Source organism: Grampus griseus (genome assembly GCF_964374135.1).
Source record: "Grampus griseus genome assembly, chromosome: 4".
Taxonomy (NCBI): domain Eukaryota; kingdom Metazoa; phylum Chordata; class Mammalia; order Artiodactyla; family Delphinidae; genus Grampus; species Grampus griseus.
In genome coordinates this window covers 19729675-19749736 of record NC_138997.1, presented here as the reverse complement: position 1 = coordinate 19749736, position 20062 = coordinate 19729675, and the positions used below count along the sequence as shown (strand labels likewise).

General features: G+C 37.5%; 1 protein-coding gene across 1 annotated transcript in view; it reads left to right on the top strand.

Annotated features, from left to right (window-relative positions):
- The window catches only part of MANBA (mannosidase beta), a gene marked incomplete at its 5' end in the record, with an annotated part of 112958 nt that overhangs the window by 20429 nt on the left and 72467 nt on the right, over positions 1–20062 (top strand). Inside the window, 2 exons of the mRNA XM_082653302.1 lie at positions 2321–2496; positions 3374–3484. Coding sequence (XP_082509428.1) covers positions 2321–2496; positions 3374–3484 — 287 coding nt within the window. The remainder of the gene's footprint in view (positions 1–2320; positions 2497–3373; positions 3485–20062) is intronic.

Here is a 20062-nt window from a genome sequence, read left to right as displayed (position 1 = left end):
TAGGCTTGTAAATCCTCATGTTGGGTTTTTAATTCCTCAACTTTAGTGTTTTCATTTAGTGGCACCCGAGGGAGTTAACAGGATGAGCTCCAGAGGGGTGCCGATTTACTTTAGAACCTTCCATGTTAGAAGCAATAGAAACTGGACAATTTTGCCAGTAACCTTTGGGAATTACTCTGTTTGTCTTCCTTCTGGAGGCCCTTACAAGCAGCTGATTCTCTGCTGAAGAAGTGATAGGAAACGGCCAAGGAGCCTGCCTTTTTAAAAAAAATTTTGGCTATGCTGCACGGCATGTGGGATCTTAGTTCCCTGACCAGAGATCAAACCCGTACCACCTGCATTGGAAGGTGGAATCTTAACTACTGGACCGCCAGGGAAGTCCCAGGGAGCGTGCTTGAACTTGGTGGTTATTGGTTGGTAGGAGAGGCCTAGAGGGCAGAACTAAAATCTCTAGGTGGAAATGAAAGAAAAGTGGATTTCACATCAGTGTAGAGGACGACTTTCCAATAGTCAAGGCTAGCAGAAAGGGAGGCAGAGGTTTTTGTCATTATATTAAAGATATTAAAGACAGATTAGAATGGCCTTTCAGGGGAAATATATTAAGGTAGAGATCAGCAAACTTTTTCTGTAAAGGGTCAGCTAGTGAGCATTTTCGCTTTTGGGGCCATATGGCCTTTGTTGCAGTTACTCAACTCTGCCTTTGTAGCATGAAGGCGACTGAAGACAATACGTAAAATGTGGGCATGGCTGCTGTCTGGCCTGCTGGGCTGCCATGACGAAATACCAAAGACTGGTCGGCTTCAGCCACAGAAATTGACTTCTTACAGTGCTGGAAGCTGGGAAGTCCAAGATGAAGGTGCCGGCTGATTTGCTTTGTGTTGAGGGCCTGCTTCCTGGCTTGTAGATGGTCAACTTTCTAGTTGTGTTCTCACGTGGTTGGGGGCTGAGGGGGTGTGCGGGGAGAGAGAGAGAGAAAGAAAGAAATGGATCTCTTCCTCTTCTTATAAGGCTACTGTCCTATCAGAATAGGACCCCACCCTTATGAACTCATTTAACCTAATTACCTCCTAAAAAAACCCTCTCTCCAGATAGAATCACATTAGGGGTTAGGGCTTCAACATATGAATTTTGGGGGGAATGATACAATTCAGTCCATAGCAGCTGTGTTCCAATAAAATTTTATTTATAAAAATAGGAGGTGGTCCAGATTTGGCCCAAGGACCATAGTTTGCTAGCCTGTGGTCTAGAGGGAATCAAACACATCAGAAAGTAGACCAGGTGATCTGTCAGCATACTTCTAGTTCACCAGTTTTGTGAATCTGTGCTGTTTTGGTCAAAGACTCAGCCAAAGGACATATTTGATGTCTAGCATAGCTTGACATTGTTAAATGTTCTCCTATATAATAAGATCCTCTGCCCACTGTAAAACTCCTGAGCACCACTAAGATGTGGTTTGGGGGAAATTATGTGGATTGAGTTGGCAGAATTTAGAGGTTAAATGTTTTCGAGGTCTCTAGTTTTAGACTGTCTTGGTTCACATCTGCCACTTACTGGCTGTGTGATCTTGGGCAAGTTACTTAATTTCTCTGTCTCAGTTTTCTCATTTATAAAATGATGATAGTAGTGGAATTTACCTTATAGAACAATAAGAACAATAAAAATGTGGTAAAGGGAATATGAATATTTTTCTAAACAACCTTTAATTCTCCTATCCTAGTATTATCACACGTTTGTACTTGTCCACATCCCATTAGACCCTTAGCTCATGAGGGCAGGGGCCATGTTTATTTACCCTGGTGACTGTTTAAGTTCCATCACTTAGCAAAGAACATGGCACTTAGATGGTTCTCAGTATACATTTATTGGATAAATAATTACATTTAAAATGCATCTTTATTTTTTCCACATTGGATTAATTTGAATACACCTAAGTTTCTAACTTATTATATGGCTTAAAAACCCTCAGTATTTTTACTTTATAAAAAGGAACAAGCAAGTATGTTTGATAAATCAAGACTGATAAATCTTGGAAGATTTATGTTATCTTTTCATTTGTAATTTTCTATTTGTGCCGTATTTATAAAGTTTTTGTGACTTACGATTGTAACATTTTTAGAGTAGAAGTATATATAAAAATATAATTTTGGTTATTCTTCTTCGGAATTAAGGATTAAACTCAACATTAAAAGAGAATTTTCACTGAACTTTTGATCAGGATTGCATTTGTGGAGCACTTATAGTTTAGAAGCTGCGTTGGCCTTTTTTTCAGTGAATCCTACATAATATATATGTATTTTTTCTTTTTCTCTTTGTACCTTAGATAATAATATCCAGGAGTGGAATCTTGAAATAGAGTCTTCTTTTGATGTTATCAGTTCAAAGCCAGTTTTGGGTCAAGCGATTATAGCCATCCCTGAATTAAAAATACAACAGACAAACAGCGTTGAACTTCAGCATGGGGAAAGGATTGTTAAACTCTTTGTGAAAATTGACAAGGTGAATGATGGTACTTCCCGAGAAGCACTAAGATGAAAAGCAGTGTTGTTCAAAAGAAATGCTTAGAAAAAAGGACCTGAGTATTAAAGAAAAGTGTACTTTTTCCATTTTTTTCTTTACTTTTAATCGGTTATACATTTTGTGTGTGTGCAAGCTAAGGAATGATTTTCCCAAATTTTAAGATTAAGAAAATGGAGGTTACATGATTAATTTGGCATCCTCTCCTCTCAAAAAGTCAGGTGTGTTATATTTTAACTTTTTTGCAGTATTTGGAGTATCCTAAATCCAAAATACATTCTAAGCATCATACTTCAATGCTGTGATTATTTTTGGTATTTGTAAACTATTTTGAATATTGGTACTTATGCTACATACAGAATTCTAATTCTAAACTTATGATCTTTCGTAAGTAGGAGTGAACTGGATTTTACCTTTTCTTATTCCTCTAATTGACAATTGTGAGCTGAAAAGGATAGAGCAAATCAGCATTCAGTAACTGTTCAGATAAAGTAAGAACTCAAAACGCTTTTCTAGTTCTGGGCTTGAAAGAAGAGTTAACCTCAAAGTCCAATTCTAAATGTTAAGAATGTAGAATGCATGTTAGCTGAGTGTTGCAATGGGAAGAGCTGTTTTTCTGAATGCCCATGTTATTTTGTTATTTCCCTTCCCTTCTGGTATATTAATCCATGCTAAACTCCTAGCATGTTGATTTTTAAATATTATCTATGGATTGGTATAATTTGGCATAATACAAGGAGAGAGATTTATATTGCTCTGTGCTCGTCTATGAGAAATTGATGTGATGCTCTGAATTACTATATTATTTTGCTGAAAATATGCCACAGATTACTTAGACTGATATATTATTTTTTTAAAGAGTGTTACTATAGAAACTTGGTGGCCTCATGGACATGGAAACCAGACTGGGTACAACATGACAGTTCTTTTTAAGCTGGATGGAGGCTTAAGTTTTGAAAAATCAGCTAAGGTAAGCAAATACTTTAAGATATTTGTGAAAAGAAAGTATATTTCTTGTTAAAATAGCAATACAGATCTTTGTAGGAAAAGAAGAAACCAACAAAACTTCTGCAACCCCACCACTCAGAGATAATTAGTAGTAATAGTTATATTCATTCAAAAGCTTCTGGTATTTGTATATTTATATTTTTTAACGGACCAGACTTTGCACATTATTTTATTTATAAATATTCTCCTACTGTGTTTTTTTTTTTTTTTGCGGTATGCGGGCCTCTCACTGTTGTGACTTCTCCCGTTGCGGAGCTCGGGCTCCAGACGCGCAGGCTCAGCCGCCATGGCTCACGGGCCCAGCCGCTCCGCAGCATGTGGGATCTTCCCGGACCGGGGCACGAACCTGCATCCCCTAGCATCGGCAGGCGGACTCTCAACCACTGCGCCACCAGGGAAGCCCTATGGTATTTTTTCATTTAGGTGTGGGGCAGGACGAGAGCTTGAAGTGGAGCATATAAGATCAAGGTTACTCTCAGGAGAGGCTATGCCCTAGTCAAGGTTGTTTATTCTAGAACAGGTAACTGAGGAACATCTCAGAATTCATTGGCAGTGGGAACTCTAAAGAGTGTTTGTCTATTTGTCCACTTGACTGGGATGGTAGAGGTTGGATTGAATGATCTCTTGTGCCTCCCTGCACTTCCATGATTGCTCAAAAGAGGAAACCAGGATGCTTTAAAAATTTGAGCTGTTTTGCAAGTTTCAGGAATCAATGTTTGCTTTTGAAATTTAGATTAAAAGTATAGGTTATTGCCAAATTTGGTAAGAGAGCTGATACCTAATTCACCTTTGTTTCCATCCAGGGTAGGTCTTCCAGGGAATTCAGTTTCTTGGCAGTCCCGAATTTCTTAATGTTTTCAGACCTGGCAGTGTTTCAGCAAGCAAGAAATTCGACTGCTACGTGCCGTCAGTATCTGTTTCCTGGCGGGAATCTCTCAGTTTGATTTCTTTCCAGCCTTTGGTTAGTGGGAATGTGTCAGACTGGGGTTTCTTTTTATTTATTTATTGTGTAGTATAACACACAAGAGAAAAAAACCAGAACATAAATGGAACACTTAACGAATGATCAGAAAATGAACTCACGTGACTGTCATCCTGATCCAGAAACAGGAACATTACTAGCACCTCAGAGCTTCCCCACTCTGTGCGAGCTTCCCCAATCACTGCCCCCTTTCCTTCCCGAAGATCCACTGTCCTGACTTATAACACTATATTCTATTTTTTGCCTGTTTTTAAATGTTATGTACATAGAACCACATAGTTTATATTCTTTTATGACTGGCTAACTTGGCTCAACATTATATCTGTGACATTTAGATATGCTGTGGTGTGTAGCTGCAGTTTGTTTACTTACATTGCTTTGTACTATTTCATTGTATTACACATTCTGCTGTTGAATTTGGGTAGTTTCCAGTTTTGGCTTTCCCGGATAATGCTGCTATGAACTTTATCGTATGACACTCGGAGCACATATGCCCCAACAGCATTCCTGCTGGAGTGGGATTGCTGGATCATAGAGTAGGCATGGGTTCAGCTTTTACAGAGATTGCTAAATTGTTTTCCAAAGTGTTTGTATTTCACCTTTACTCTGCACGCTCCCATGTTCGCTAACACTCGGTACTGTGTCAGAGGGGAATTCTTCCTTCATCACTGGCCTCTCCCTATCTGCTCTTTACTGCTCATGTTTCCTGATGGTTTCATTGTTATCCTGGGCTTGCTTTATGCAAAAATATTTCTGTTTTTAAAGTATCTCACTGAAATCCATATTGCTAGGTTTATATCTTTCTTGCCTGTCTTCCATCGACGTTAGACGTATGCGTTTTAATCTTTTGTTTACTGGGCACGTCAGAAGACGACAGCACAGTCTCCGACGGAACGCCTTGGGGAAGTTACAGATTTTGGTTGCAGCCCATGCAGGCAGAGATGTACTGGGTCACAAAAAGAATGCAGGTGCTGTGGGGAAGGGAAAGTGCTGACTCTATTTCTTTTGGACGGGAAAGAATATCTTGATGACTGAGATTTTTGTTGGTGTTGTTAAAAGGAGTAACTTCGGAGCAAATGGTTTAAGTATGAGGGGAGATAATTAATGAGTACTTCAAAAATAAATAAATTAGGGCTTCCCTGGTGGCGCAGTGGTTGAGAGTCCGCCTGCCGATGCAGGGGACACGGGTTCGTGCCCTGGTCCGGGAAGATCCCACATGCTGCGGAGCGGCTGGGCCCGTGAGCCATGGCCGCTGAGCCTGCGCGTCTGGAGCCTGTGCTCCGCAACGGGAGAGGCCACAACAGTGAGAGGCCCGCGTACCGCAAAAAAAAAAAAAAAAAAAAAAAAATTAATTAAAAAATAAAAGCAAATGTTGGGATATTATAAAGTCTGTCAAGCAAGTTATTTCAAGAGGGACCTTAGAATGTGAGTCTGGGAGAGTTGGCTTTATCAGTTTAGGAAACCAACTTGATTTTTTAACACAAAAGAAAGTTTTGTGTCTAAATGGTAGTGGGAGAGGCTACTCTGGGTAAATAGAATAAAAAAGAAACTCCTCCCCATGACTGTTTTTGCCATTTTCTGCTCTAATTGAATATTTGTATTCTACTAATTGATTGTATTGAATTGCCTAGGTAGTATGTGTGTTAAAGGCATAATAAATATTTTGGAATGACTGTTATGGTTTACCTTTCTGGAAAACTAGGAAATCACTTAGTTGATATTTCACTTTAGCACAACTTACTTTGTAAGACTCTTCCAAGTATTCCCTATATAAGGTAAATCTTTTTGCTGAAAGCAAGAGAAGGTAGTTGCTGTTTATATTTGACCTGGCATCAAGATTCTCCAATTAAATTACTGTAGGGAAAGAAAAAAACGTAATCATATGTATTCCACAATCAGAAATTATATTGCACAGTTCCCAAGCCAGAAGAGGTAAAAGATTGCCCCTAGCTATTACAATTAGAAAAATAACGGAGATTTCCTTTACTGTTTTGTTTTTTAAAAACTTCACTTTGTTCTTTGTTTCTTGAGTTCCCAGTTTCATCTTTGCAATATGCACCGGGCAGAAAGAGGTCCCAGTGCCACTTCCTCTTTCAAAGGGAGGTCCCAGTGCCACTTCCTCTTTCAAAGTGCTACTCTTGGCTCTCTCAAGACCTTAAAAGCACATAGCCAAAAAATATGGAATTCAGAATAATCAAGGTGTATTTCTGACCACTTCTGTACTTTTGATCCATACTGAGGGTCCACAGAGATGTGAAGTGTGTTTCCTTCTGTATTTCCCAGGTTTCCTAGGACAGCCATAACAAATGAGTAGCTTAAGATAAAAATAATTTATTTTCTCACAATTTTGAAGGCTGGAGGTCCAAAATCAAGGTTTTGGTAGGGCCATGTTCCTTCTGAAGTTTTCAGGGGAGGATCCTTCCTTGTCTCCTCTGGCTTCTGGTAGTTACTGCTAGTCCTTGGCATTTCTTGGCTTGTGGGTGCATCACTCCAATCTCTGCCTCTGTCGTCATATGGCCTTTTCCCTGTGTGTGCCTCTGCTTTTCTTTTCTTTTCTTTTTCTCAGTTAGCTGTATCTCATTATCACCCCTTCAGATCAATAAATCAATCATTCCTTCTTTTTGATAATTTAATTTAATTTATTTATATTTGGCTGCATTGGGTCTTCGTTGCTGAGCGTGGGCTTTTCTCTAGTTGTGGTGAGCGGGGGCTACTCTTCGTTGTAGTGCGTGGGCTTCTCACTACGGTGGCTTCTCTTGTTGCGGAGCACGGGCTCTAGGCACGCGGGCTTCAGTAGTTGTGACTCGCGGGCTCTAGAGCGCAGGCTCAGTAGTTGTGGCTCATGGGCTTAGTTACTCCGTGGCATGTGGGATCTTCCCGGACCAGCGATTGCACTGTGTCCCCTGCATTGACAGGCAGATTCTTAACCACTGCACCACCAGGGAAGTCCCTCTGCTTTTCTTATAAGGATACTAGCCACTGGATTGGGGCCCACCCTAATTTGGTATGACCTCATTTTAACTTAACTAACTGCATGTTCAAAGACCGTATTTCCAAATAAGGTCACATTCTGAGTTTCTGAATGACATGTATTTTGAGGAAACATTGCTCAACTCAGTACACCTTTCTTTTATCTTTCTCCCTGTCAAAGTTAAACATTTACAAAATGGCTACAGGCAGTGGCTTACCCAGAGTGGGCTATGGGAGCAGTTAGCATTGGGTGTAGGCAGCAAGTGGTTGCATTGTGTGTAGACGACAGGTGGCCTGTCTTTTATTAGTAGTATGTTCTGGCAATTCTGTGCAACATCAGTGATAAAATATTCCTCCCCCCAAAATCTTTTGTTGGTCTGTTTTACCCATGTGTGCAATTGTACTTGAGTTTTAATACCATATGTGTAGGCTTCAACGTAGCATATTTTTATTATTAACCCTCTAATAAATATTATATTCTACATGGAAGTGAATTTGGAGAACTTTTATATGGTTGTCCCCAGGCTCATGGGGACTTAGCTTCATACAGTCATTTTGAAAGTATGTTCATAACAGTTTGGAATTGTTTAAACTTGTTTTGGGCATACTTCATGTCCCTAGTCCCTGTCTTATTACATATTCTTGCATTTAAAAGTAGATTAGAAACAGTAGCACAGTAGTTATAAAAAAGAAGAAACTTAACCTGAGTTACTTCATTGTGACCTCTTGGAGTTCTTATTTTTATGTTTAAAATTTTAAATGGAAAGAAATAATTGATAAGCTGGATTTTATTAAAGTTAAAGACTTCTGCTTTGCCAAAGACAACGTTAAGAGAATGAGAAGACAAGTCACGGATGGGAGAAAATATTTGCAAGAGACACATCTGTTAAACAAAATACGTAAAGAACTCTTAAAACTCAACAATAAGAAAACAGATAACCCAATTAAAAAATGGGTCAAACATTTAACAGACATCTCACCAGAGAAGAGATACAGATAGCAAATAAGCATGTGGAAAGATACCCCACATCGTATGTCGTCAGGGAAATACAAATTAAAACAACAATGCGATGACACTACCATCTATAAGAATGGACAGACTTTGGAACACTGACAATTCCACATGCTGGTGAGGATGTAGAGCAACAGCAGCTGTCATTCATTGCTGGTGGGCGTGTCCAATGGTACAGTCAGTCACTTCGGAAGATAGTTTAGTAGTTTCTTACAAAACTAAACATACTCTTACCATATGATCCAGCAATCAAGCTGCTCAGTATTTACCCAAAGAAGTTGGAAACTTATGTCCACACAAAAACTTGCACATCAATGTTTATAGCAGCTTTATTTCTAATTGCCAAAACTTGGAAGCAACCAAGGTGTCCTTAAGTAGATAAAGTAATAAACTGTGGTCTATCCAGACAATAGAATATTACTCAGCACTGAAAAGAAATGAGCTATCAAGCCATGAAGAGACATGGAGGAACCTTAAATGCATATCACTAAGTGAAAGAAGCCAATCTGTAAATGATTCCAAGTATGTGATATTCTGGAAAAGACAAAACTACGGAGAAATTTAAAAGATCAGTAGTTGCCGAGGGTCGGGAGGAAGAGGGAGTGATGAATAGGCAGAGCACAGAGGATTTTTAGGACAGTGAAACTACTCTAATACCATAGTGGTGGATACTTGCTGTTATGTATTTGTCCAAACTCATAGAATGTGCAACACTGTGAGTGAACCCTAAGGTAAACTATGGACTTAGGGTGATTATGAGGTGTCAATATAGGTTCATCGATTGTAACAAATGTACCACTGTGGTGGGGGATGTTGATGATGGGGGTGGATATTCATGTGTAGGGTCAGGGGGTAATCTTTGTACCTTCCGCTCACTTTTGCTATGAACCCTAAACTGCTCTAAAAAACTTGTTATTTAAAAAAACTTGAAATAGAGAAAAGTGTTAACTATGATGTGTTAATATGCAATATTTTGCTTGGTAAGTGCATATTTGGGTTCATATATGAAATCTTTTACTAATTTTAATACCTTCAGAGTTGAAATTTATTCTTCTTTTACTTGATAATTGTTTTAAAACTAAAGAATCAAAGTAAAACATGACATCAGTGATATGCTTTAGTAGCGGCAGATATTAAAAAACCCCAAAGTACCTTGGAAATCTTTTTGATAGCACTCCAGATGCTTCATACAGAGATCAACTGTGTGACTTAATCATATAGGTCTGTAGAGAAGGTGGTACAATTGAAATACAGAAGTCATTCTTTTATTTCTGGAAAGACTGCCTCCGTACTCACAGAAGATATCTTGAAACAACAGGAGGTTGTTTCTAAAGGTTTAGAGGTTTTCTAAACCTCTGTTGTGGTCAGCTCTATAGGAGTACTGCGTATGTGGCCAGTATTCACAGTGGAGTTCATACAAAAATCAAAGAGATTAATCCTATATATTTTTTCTGCCTCCTGAAAATCATTCTTTGAACCTTGCAGAATTTGCTGTTTTGGAAACATTTCTTCATGTGTGACATTTTCTGGAAGTTTGGAAAAATTTTATTCATTCTTTTTAATCTCACCTCATCATTGGAAAAAGCTGCAGAAAGTCTTTCCTAGACAAAAGGAATGCTCATTATGAAGCTAGGGCACCATAAAGCTAAATTTTGAAAAGCTAATCTCAACTTTGAAGTCCTGTGTGAGCCAAAGCAAATGTGGACATGTGTGAATCAGCTCAGATTTTGTTCTCTGCTAGTGTGGGTTTTCTCGTCTGAATTATCTTTTTTTTTTTTCCCTCTCCTTAGTGTAGAATTTTAGATGAGGTTAATCAGGTACAAATATATATGCTTTGAGCAATGTACAGTGAAATTCCAAGCTTTTAAAACTCGTCTTTGAAGATAAGTGCACAGAAATTTTGAAGGCTATTCATTTTTCAAAAACAAACTGTAAGGAAATGGACATTTACATAGAAAAAAAAAGAATAAAAATTTGAAGAAGAGTGCCGGGAGAAACAACAGGAGATGCTGATCTTACGTTGCCTGAAGAAATCAAAATAGCAATGTTGAATTATACCAACCGTTTTCACCAAGAGCTGGAGATTTGCTCTAAAGCAATGGATCATATATCTGTGTTCACTATCATTCAGCCATTTTCTCTGATTTTGCAGAAGAAATACTTGAGAAGTGGAAAAATTTTGAACCCAGGGGCATTTGTAAGCAGTTTGAATGGATCTCAAGGAAATGGACATGGATACTTAAGCTTTTTTTGGAATTTAATGTGAAGAGGAATTTTTATGAATCTCTGGCAGACTTATCTTTTTATCTAATACCTTCCCAAAATATTGTATATCTTTGGCTTTATTTGAAAGAACATTTCTAAATTAAAATTAATAAAATGTGTTTTTCCATCAATTATTCAAGGATAGATTGACAAATCTGGCTATACGGGCCTCTCATTGTTGTGGCCTCTCCCGTTGCGGACACAGGCTCCGGACGCGCAGGCTCAGTGACCATGGCTCACAGGCCCAGCCGCTCCGCGGCATGTGGGATCTTCCCGGACCGGGGCACGAACCCGTGTCCCCTGCATCGGCAGGCGGACTCTCAACCACTGCGCCACCAGGGAAGCCCTTGACAAGGTTCTTGACATTTTTAGAAGTTAAGGCTCAAATTAGCAAATATTATCCATTACTATAACAAACCAATATGTAGATGTTAGTTTCTTTTTTAAAAAAATTAATATAATCAAATTCATGAATCCAGTACTTCTTCCTTTTTTATACTCTAACATTTATTTTACTTAAAAAACGGTGTGATTATTCATATGGAGTTAAATACAAGAGACCTTTCAGTGTCTGCATTTTTTCTGGCCACCATCATTATTCATTTTATTTCATTATTATTACTGAAAATAGTTTTGTCATATAGAAGAGGGGTATGTTAAAAAGTGATCCTATCTAGTGTCAGATACACGAAATATACATCTGGCTACAAAGATATCAATCAGGTAACTATGCTGATGTGAACTTTAATCTGTTAACTTCTGGTTGTGCTGCTGTCTGCAGACTTCTAGGTCACAACAAGGAGAGCCACTCTGGCATGTTCTTGTGCAGGTCTGTTTGAGGAGAGCTCTTTGTGGAGATCCAGCACCAGTTTTCTCAGTATTTCTGCATGTTAGAGGACTTTCAGAGCAGACAGAAATGTGGGGTTGGTTGTCACTAAAAATGCATGACAGTAGAGATGAAATTGTTTTAGAAAGTGTACTTTGGAAATGCATGAAAATTATTTGAAAAATATTTCAGTTAACACTTGCCAATGTTTAGAAATAAGTTATTTTTTTAAAAAAAGAAGAAACTTATTCTTTTGAAAATGTAGTGATACTATGACAGCTTTTTAAGTATTTGACTATAGACAGCTGAGAAGTAATACTCAGTTTATGAATCAATGCTTCATTACATCATCATCTGTCTGGTCTGCCAGAGAAAGAAATTTGAGAAGTATATGGTATTTACTTATTAGTCACAAACCTCTTAAGCCCTTTAGTTAAGATATTCCTAACTCTTGTCTAAAAAAATGTGTTCAGCTATCCTGTACTTTTAAAGTTAATCCTTCTATTTTAAAAATGAGATCATGAAGCTAATTTAAAAAGTAATTTAGTGACTTGCTAATAGAACCTTCAACATTAGATAGAAAAGTTTGGAAATGAAAAATTTTTTAAATTCAAACTGCTTGACTTACACATTTAGGTTCTTAGATATTTAGACCCTCTTCTACTTTTAGAAAGTAACTTACTTTGTTGAGCTGTTTAAAATATTTTTGATTTTGTAGGGAGATAGTATATTCACTCTGGTCTAAATGTGTTACTCAGGGGTCTTTTCAAGAAACCTTTCTCAGAGCCCATTATTTTCTCTGAGGTAAAATCACTTGCTGTAGAAGAAGGCTTTTATGTTACCTGTCAATATTGCCAGAGGACATGGATTTACTGACACTAATCATAGACAGACCAGCCTTTAACCTCTCAAAGAATGTGCAGAGGGAAACGTGCCTGGTAATTACTGCTTCACCTCGGAGTCGCTGTCAGGTGGGTTAGGGTTTACTTTGACTGGGGTCATAAAATTGTTATTGTAGGAACTGGGAGATAGGGATAGCTGTCTTTTCATGAGAAAATTTGCACAGAAATGAAAAACTATGTTAGAGGATGTGTTTTATCATTAATACTATTTGTAGCATTAATGGATATAAAGAAATAAGTGAGTTCTCTTTTCTCGATTAGTGATTCTCAAAATTTTTTGGACTCAACTGCTTCATATTCTTAAAAATTATTGAGGACCCTAAAGTGCTTTTGTTTGTGGGTAAATATTAAAGCAGAGGTTTAAATCTTTATTTATTCATTTCAACTCACAATACTAAACCCATGACATGTTAATATATGTCGTTTTATTAAAAGTAAGTATATTTATAGAATAAAAAAATTTAGTGAGAATAATGATTGTTTTACATGTCTAATGTCTTGCTTATTAGTAGACAGCTGGATTCTCATTTTCTTCTACTTTCAATTAATTTGCAATATATTGTTTTTGTTGAAATATATGAAGAAATTCTGGCCTCACACAGATAACATAGTTGGAAAAGAGAGGAGTATCTTAATAGCCTTTTCAGGTAATTGTAGGTATTTTTTGGTACTGCACTAGAACTTAACAAGTGGTAGTTTCTTAAAGGTTAGTTGCAATGTGGAGCCTAAAACCATTTTGATGAGCTGTTTATACTCTGTTGCATTAAAATCTATTGGTATATCTTGCACTCGTAATGGATTTTTATTTTTTTAAATTGAAGCATATAGTTCATTTACAATGTTGTGTTAATTTCTGCTGTATGGCAAAGTGATTCAGTTATACATATATATATATATTCTTTTTTAATATTCTTTTCCATTATAGTTTATCACAGGATATTGAATATAGTTCCCTGTACTATACAGTAGGACCTTGTTATTTATCCATTCTATATATAGTAGTTTGCATCTGCTAACCCCAAATTCCACTCCATCCCTTCCCCCTCTGCTTGGCAACCACTCTATCTGGTTGAGTCTGCTTCTGTTTCATAGATAAGTTCATTTCTATTACATTTTAGATTCCACATGTAAGTGATATCATATGGTATTTGTCTTTCTCTTTTTGACTTACTTCACTTAATATGATAATCTCTAGGTCCATCCATGTTGCCACAAATGGGCAAATGCCACAAATTATTTTGTTCTTTTTTATGGCCGAGTAGTATTCCATTGTATACATGTACCACATCTTCTTTATCCATTCTTCTGTCGATGGACATCTAGATTGTTTCCATGTCTTGACTATTGTGAATAGTGCTGTTATGAATATAAGGGTGCATCTGTCTTTTTGAATTATAGTTTTGTCTGGATATATGCCTAGGAGTGGGATTGCTGTATCATATGGCAACTCTATTTTCAGTTTTTTGAGGAAACGCCATACTGTTTTCCATAGTGGCTGCACCAATTTACATTTCCACCAGCAGTACAGGAGGGTTCCCTTTTCTCCACACCCTCTCTAACATTTGTTATTTGTAGACTTTTTAATAATGGCCATTCTGACTGGTGTGAGGTGGTATCTTGCAGTTTTGATTTGCATTTCTCTAACAATTAGTAATGCTGAGTATTTTTTCACGTTCCTGTTGGCCATCAGTATGTCTTCTTTGGGAAATGTCTATATATATCTTCTGCCTATCTTTAGATGGGGTTATTTGTTTTTTCTGATATTGAGCCACACGAGCTGTTTGTGAATTTTGGAGATTAATCCCTTGTCAGTTGCATCATTTGCAAATATTTTCTCCCAGTCCATAGGTTGTCTTCTTATTTTGTTTATGGTTTCCTTTGCTGTGCAGAAGCCTGTAAGTTTGATTAGGTCCCATTTGTTTATTTTTGCTTTTATTTCTATTGCCTTGGGAGACTGACCTAAGAAAACATTGGTATGATTTATGTCAGAGAATGTTTTGCCTATGTTCTCTTCTAGGAGTTTAATGGTGTCATGTCTTATAGTTAAGTATGTAAGCCATTTTGAGTCTATTTTTGTGTATGGTATGAGACCATTCTCTTCATAATGGATTTTTTTTCCACACACACTGTATTTTATTTTTACAAGAGATAAATAAACTGACAGCAAGCATTGTAAATGGATGACCACAGCAAAAGCAACAGTGATTGCAATTACCAAACACGAAACACACTCATACAATGTCATAATATTGACATTCAGTCCAGTAATCCTCCATTGTAACAGCTCCTTTAGTTTGCAGTGAAAATTGATTTGTGTATTTTTTGCCTCTGAGTCCTTGTGGGATTTTTTTTTTATTCAAACAGAAACTCACAAAAATTATAATCATCCTCATCAGTTCACTCAGTTGCATGTAATTAATTTTTTTTCATCTTGATCTTTTGTTAGCACTTTTATGAGTTCATCAGTTTTCCATTAGAGTTCTGAAAATGCTTATTCATTCAGTTCAGCAGTATAGTCAGTTACCAGAAACCTGTACTTGTCAGAGTCTTTTCCATGAATTCCTTGAAGATGAAACCCTTTTATAGGAACATTTTTGTGAAAGCATCAGAGTACACCCAGAACTGTCTGTAAATGACAAAAGACTTAAAAATGACCACGGTTAAAGATTTGATGAAAGTTCATAATAATGCAATTAACAAGGAAATTTAGTTATTTCTGAGATATACATTTTAAAGTAATAACTAGAATTATGACTTATAACATTATACCAGAACATATAAGATTTTTAGAAATTTCATGTAATGTCTGAAACATTTATATTAACATATTTCCATACAAATAACCCAAAGAAAGTTTAGTTGTTTTCTTTTGTTTGTTTGTTTGTTTTTTTATACTGCAGGTTCTTATTAGTCATCAATTTCATACACATCAGTGTATACATGTCAATCCCAATTGCCCAATTCAGCACCCCACCATCCCCACCCCACTGCGGTTTTCCCCCCTTGGTGTCCACACGTTTCTCCTCTACATCTGTGTCTCAGCTTCTGCCCTGCAAACTGGTTCATCAGTACCATTTTTCTAGGTTCCATATACATGCGTTAATATATGATATTTGTTTTTCTCTTTCTGACTTACTTCACTCTGTATGACAGTCTTCAGATCCATCCACATCTCAAAAAATGACCCATGGGCTTCCCAGGTGGCGCAGTGGTTGAGAGTCTGCCTGCTGATGCACGGGACACGGGTTCGTGCCCCGGTCTGGGAAGATCCCACATGAGCGGAGTGGCTGGGCCCGTGAGCCATGGTCTCTGAGCCTGTGCGTCCGGAGTCTGTGCTCTGCAACAGGAGAGGCCACAACAGTGAGATGCCCACGTACCAAAAAAAAAAAAAAAAAAAAAAGACCCAGTTTCGTTCCTTTATATGGCTGAGTAGTATTCCATTGTATATATGTACCACAACTTTTTTTTTTTTTGCGGTACGTGGGCCTCTCACTGTTGTGGCCTCTCCCGTTGCGGAGCACAGGCTCCAGACGCACAGACTCAGTGACCATGGCTCACGGGCCCAGCTGCTCCACGGCATGTGGGATCTTCCTGGACCGGGGCACGAACCCGCGTCCCCTGCATCGGCAGGTGGACTCTCAACCACTGCACCACCAGGGAAGCCCTACCACAACTTCTTTATCCATTTGTCTGTCGATGGGCATTTAGGTTGCTTCCATGACCTGGCTATTGTAAATAGTGTTGCAGTGAACATTGGGGTGTATATGTCTTTTTGAATTATGGTTTTCTCTGGGTATATGCCCAGTGGTGGGATTGCTGGATCATATGGTAATTCTGTTTTTAGTTTTTTAAGGAACCTCCATACTGTTCTCCATAGTGACTGTATCAATTTACATTCCCACCAACAGTGCAAGAGGGTTCCCTTTTCTCCACACCCTCTCCAGCATTTGTTGTTTGTACATTTTCTGATGATGCCCATTCTAACGGGTGTGAGGTGATACCTCATTGTAGTTTTGATTTGCATTTCTCTAATAATTAGTGATGTTGAACAGCTTTTCATGTGCTTCTTGGCCATCTGTATGTCATCTTTGGAGAAATGTCTAGTTAGATCTTCTGCGCATTTTTGGATTGGGTTGTTTGTTTATTTAATATTGAGCTGCAGGAGCTGTTTATATATTTTGGAGATTAATCCTTTGTCCGTTGATTCGTGTGCGAATATTTTCTCCCATTCTGAGGGTTGTCTTTTCGTCTTGTTTTTGGTTTCCTTTGCTGTGCAAAAGCTTTGACGTTTCATTAGGTCCCGTTTGTTTATTTTTCTTTTTATTTCCATTACTCTAGGAGGTGGATCAAAAAAGATCTTGCAGTGATTTATGTCAAAGAGCATTCTTCCTATGTTTTCCTCTAAGAGTTTTATAGTGTCTGGTCTTACATTTAGGTCTCGAATGCATTTTGAGTTTATTTTTGTGTATGGTGTTAGGGAGTGTTCTAAGTTCATTCTTTTACGTGTAGCTGTCCAGTTTTCCCAGCACCACTTATTGAAAGACTGTCTTTTCTCCACTGTATATCTTTGCCTCCTCTGTCATAGATTAGTTGACCATAGGTGCGTGGGTTTATCTCTGGGCTTTCTATCTTGTTCCAATGATCTATGTTTCTGTTTTTGTGCCAGTACCATATTGTCTTGATTACTGTAGCTTTGTAATGTAGACTGAAGTCAGGGAGTCTGATTCCTCCAGCTCTGTTTTTTTTCCCCTCAAGACTGCTTTGGCTATTCGGGGTCTTTTGTGTCTCCATACAAATTTTAAGATGATTTGTTCTAGTTCCATAAAAAATGCCATTGGTAATTTGATAGGGATTGCGTTGAATCTGTAGATTGCATTGGGCAGTATAGTCATTTTCACAATATTGATTCTTCCAATCCAAGAACATGGTATATCTCTCCATCTGTTGGTATCATCTTTAATTTCTCTCATCATTGTCTTATAGTTTTCTGCATACAGGTCTTTTGTTTCCCTACATAGGTTTTTTTTTTTTCCCCAGGTAGGTTTATTCCTAGGTATTTTATTCTTTTTGTTCCAGTGGTAAATGGGAGTGTTTCCATAATTTCTCTTTCAGATTTTTCATCATTACTGTATAGGAATGCAAGAGATTTCTGTGCATTAATTTTGTATCCTGCAACTTTACCAAATTCACTGATTAGCTCTAGTAGTCTTCTGGTGGCATTTTTAGGATTCTCTATGTATAGTATCATGTCATCTGCAAACAGTGACAGTTTTACTTCTTCTTTTCCAATTTGTATTCCTTTTATTTCTTTTTCTTCTCTGATTGCCGTGGCTAGGACTTCCAAAGCTATGTTGAATAATAGTGGTGAGAGTGGACATCCTTGTCTTGTTCCTGATCTTAGAGGAAATGCTTTCAGTTTTTCACCATTGAGAATGATGTTTGCTGTGGGTTTGTCATATATGGCCTTTATTATGTTGAGGTAGGTTCCCTCTATGCCCACTTTATGGAGAGTTTTTATCATAAATGGGTGTTGAATTTTGTCAAAAGCTTTTTCTGCATCTATTGAGATGATCATATGGTTTTTATTCTTCAATTTGTTAATATGGTGTATCACACTGATTGATTTGCGTATGTTGAAGAATCCTTGCATCCCTGGGTTAAATCCCACTTGATCATGGTGTGTGATCCTTTTAATGTGTTGTTGGATTCTGTTTGCTAGTATTTCTTGAGGATTTTTGCATCGATATCCATCAGTAATATTGGTCTGTAATTTTCTTTTATTTAGTATCTTTGTCTGGTTTTGGTATCAGGGTGATGGTGGCCTCATAGAATGAGTTTGGGAGTGTTCCTTCCTCTGCAGTTTTTTGGAAGAGTTTGAGAAAGGTGGGTGTTAGCTCTTTTCTAAATGTTTGATAGAATTCCCCTGTGAAGCCATATGGTCCTGGACTTTTGTTTGCTGGAAGATTTTTAATCACAGTTTCAATTTCATTACTTGTGATTGGTCTGTTCATATTTTCTATTTCTTCCTGGTTCAGTCTTGGAAGGTTATACCTTTCTAAGAATTTGTCCATTTCTTCCAGGTTGTCCATTTTATTGGCATAGAGTTGCTTGTAGTAGTCTCTTAGGATGCTTTGTATTTCTGAGGTGTCTGTTCTAACTTCTCCTTTTTCATATCTAATTTTATTGATTTGAGTCCTCTCCCTCTTTTTCTTGGTGAGTCTGGCTAATGGTTTATCAATTTTGTTTATCTCCTCAAAGAACTAGCATTTAGTTTTATTGATCTTTGCTATTGTTTTCTTTGTTTCTATTTCATTTTTTTCTGCTCTGATCTTTATGATTTCTTTCCTTCTGCTAACTTTGGGTTTTGTTTGTTCTTCTGTCTCTAGTTCCTTTAGGTGTAAGGTTAGATTGTTTACTTGAGATTTTTCTTGTTTCTTGAAGTAGGCTTGTATAGCTATAAACTTCCCTCTTAGAACTGCTTTTGCTGCATCCCATAGGTTTTGGATCATCATGTTTTCATTGTCATTTGTCTCTAGGTATTTTTTGATTTCCTCTTTCATTTCTTCATGATCTCTTGGTTATTTAGTAGTGTATTGTTTAGCCTCCATGTGTTTGTGTTTTTTACGTTTTTTTCCCTGTAATTCATTTCTAATCTCATAGCATTGTGATCAGAAAAGATGCTTGATATGATTTCAATTTTCTTAAATTTACTGAGGCTTGATTTGTGACCCAAGATGTGATCTATCCGGTAGAATGTTCCATGTGCACTTGAGAAGAAAGTGTAATCTGCTGTTTTTGGATGGAATGCCCTATAAATATCAATTAAATCTATCTGGTGTATTGTGTCATTTAAATCTTCTGTTTCCTTATGTATTTTCATTTTGGATGATCTGTCCATTGGCGTAAGTGAGGTGTTAAAGTCCCCCATTATTATTGTGTTACTGTCGATTTCCTCTTTTATAGCTGTTAGCAGTTGCCTTATGTATTGAGGTGCTTCTGTGTTGGGTGCATATATATTTATAATTGTTATATCTTCTTCTTGCATTGAACCCTTGATCATCATGTAGTGTCCTTCCTTGTCTCTTGTAACATTGTTTATTTTAAAGTCTATTTTATCTGATATGAGTATTGCTACTGCAGCTTTCTTTGATTTCCATTTGCATGGAATATCTTTTTCCATCCCCTCACTTTCAGTCTGTTTGTGTCCCTAGGTCTTACGTGGGTCTCTTGTAGACAGCTATATATGGGTCTTGTTTTTGTATCCATTCAGCAAGCATGTGTCTTTTGGTTGGAGCATTTAATCCATTCACGTTTAAGGTAATTATCAATATGTATGATCCTGTGACCATTTTCTTAATTGTTTTGGGTTTGTTTTTGTAGGTCCTTTTCTTCTCTTGTGTTTCCCACTTAGAGAAGTTCCTTTAGCATTTGTTGTAGTGCTGGTTTGGTGGTGCTGAATTCTCTTAGCTTTTGCTTGTCTGTAAAGCTTTTGATTTCTCCATCAAATCTGAATGAGATCCTTGCTGGGTAGAGTAATCTTGGTTGTAGGTTCTTCCCTTTTATCACTTTAAGTATATCATGCC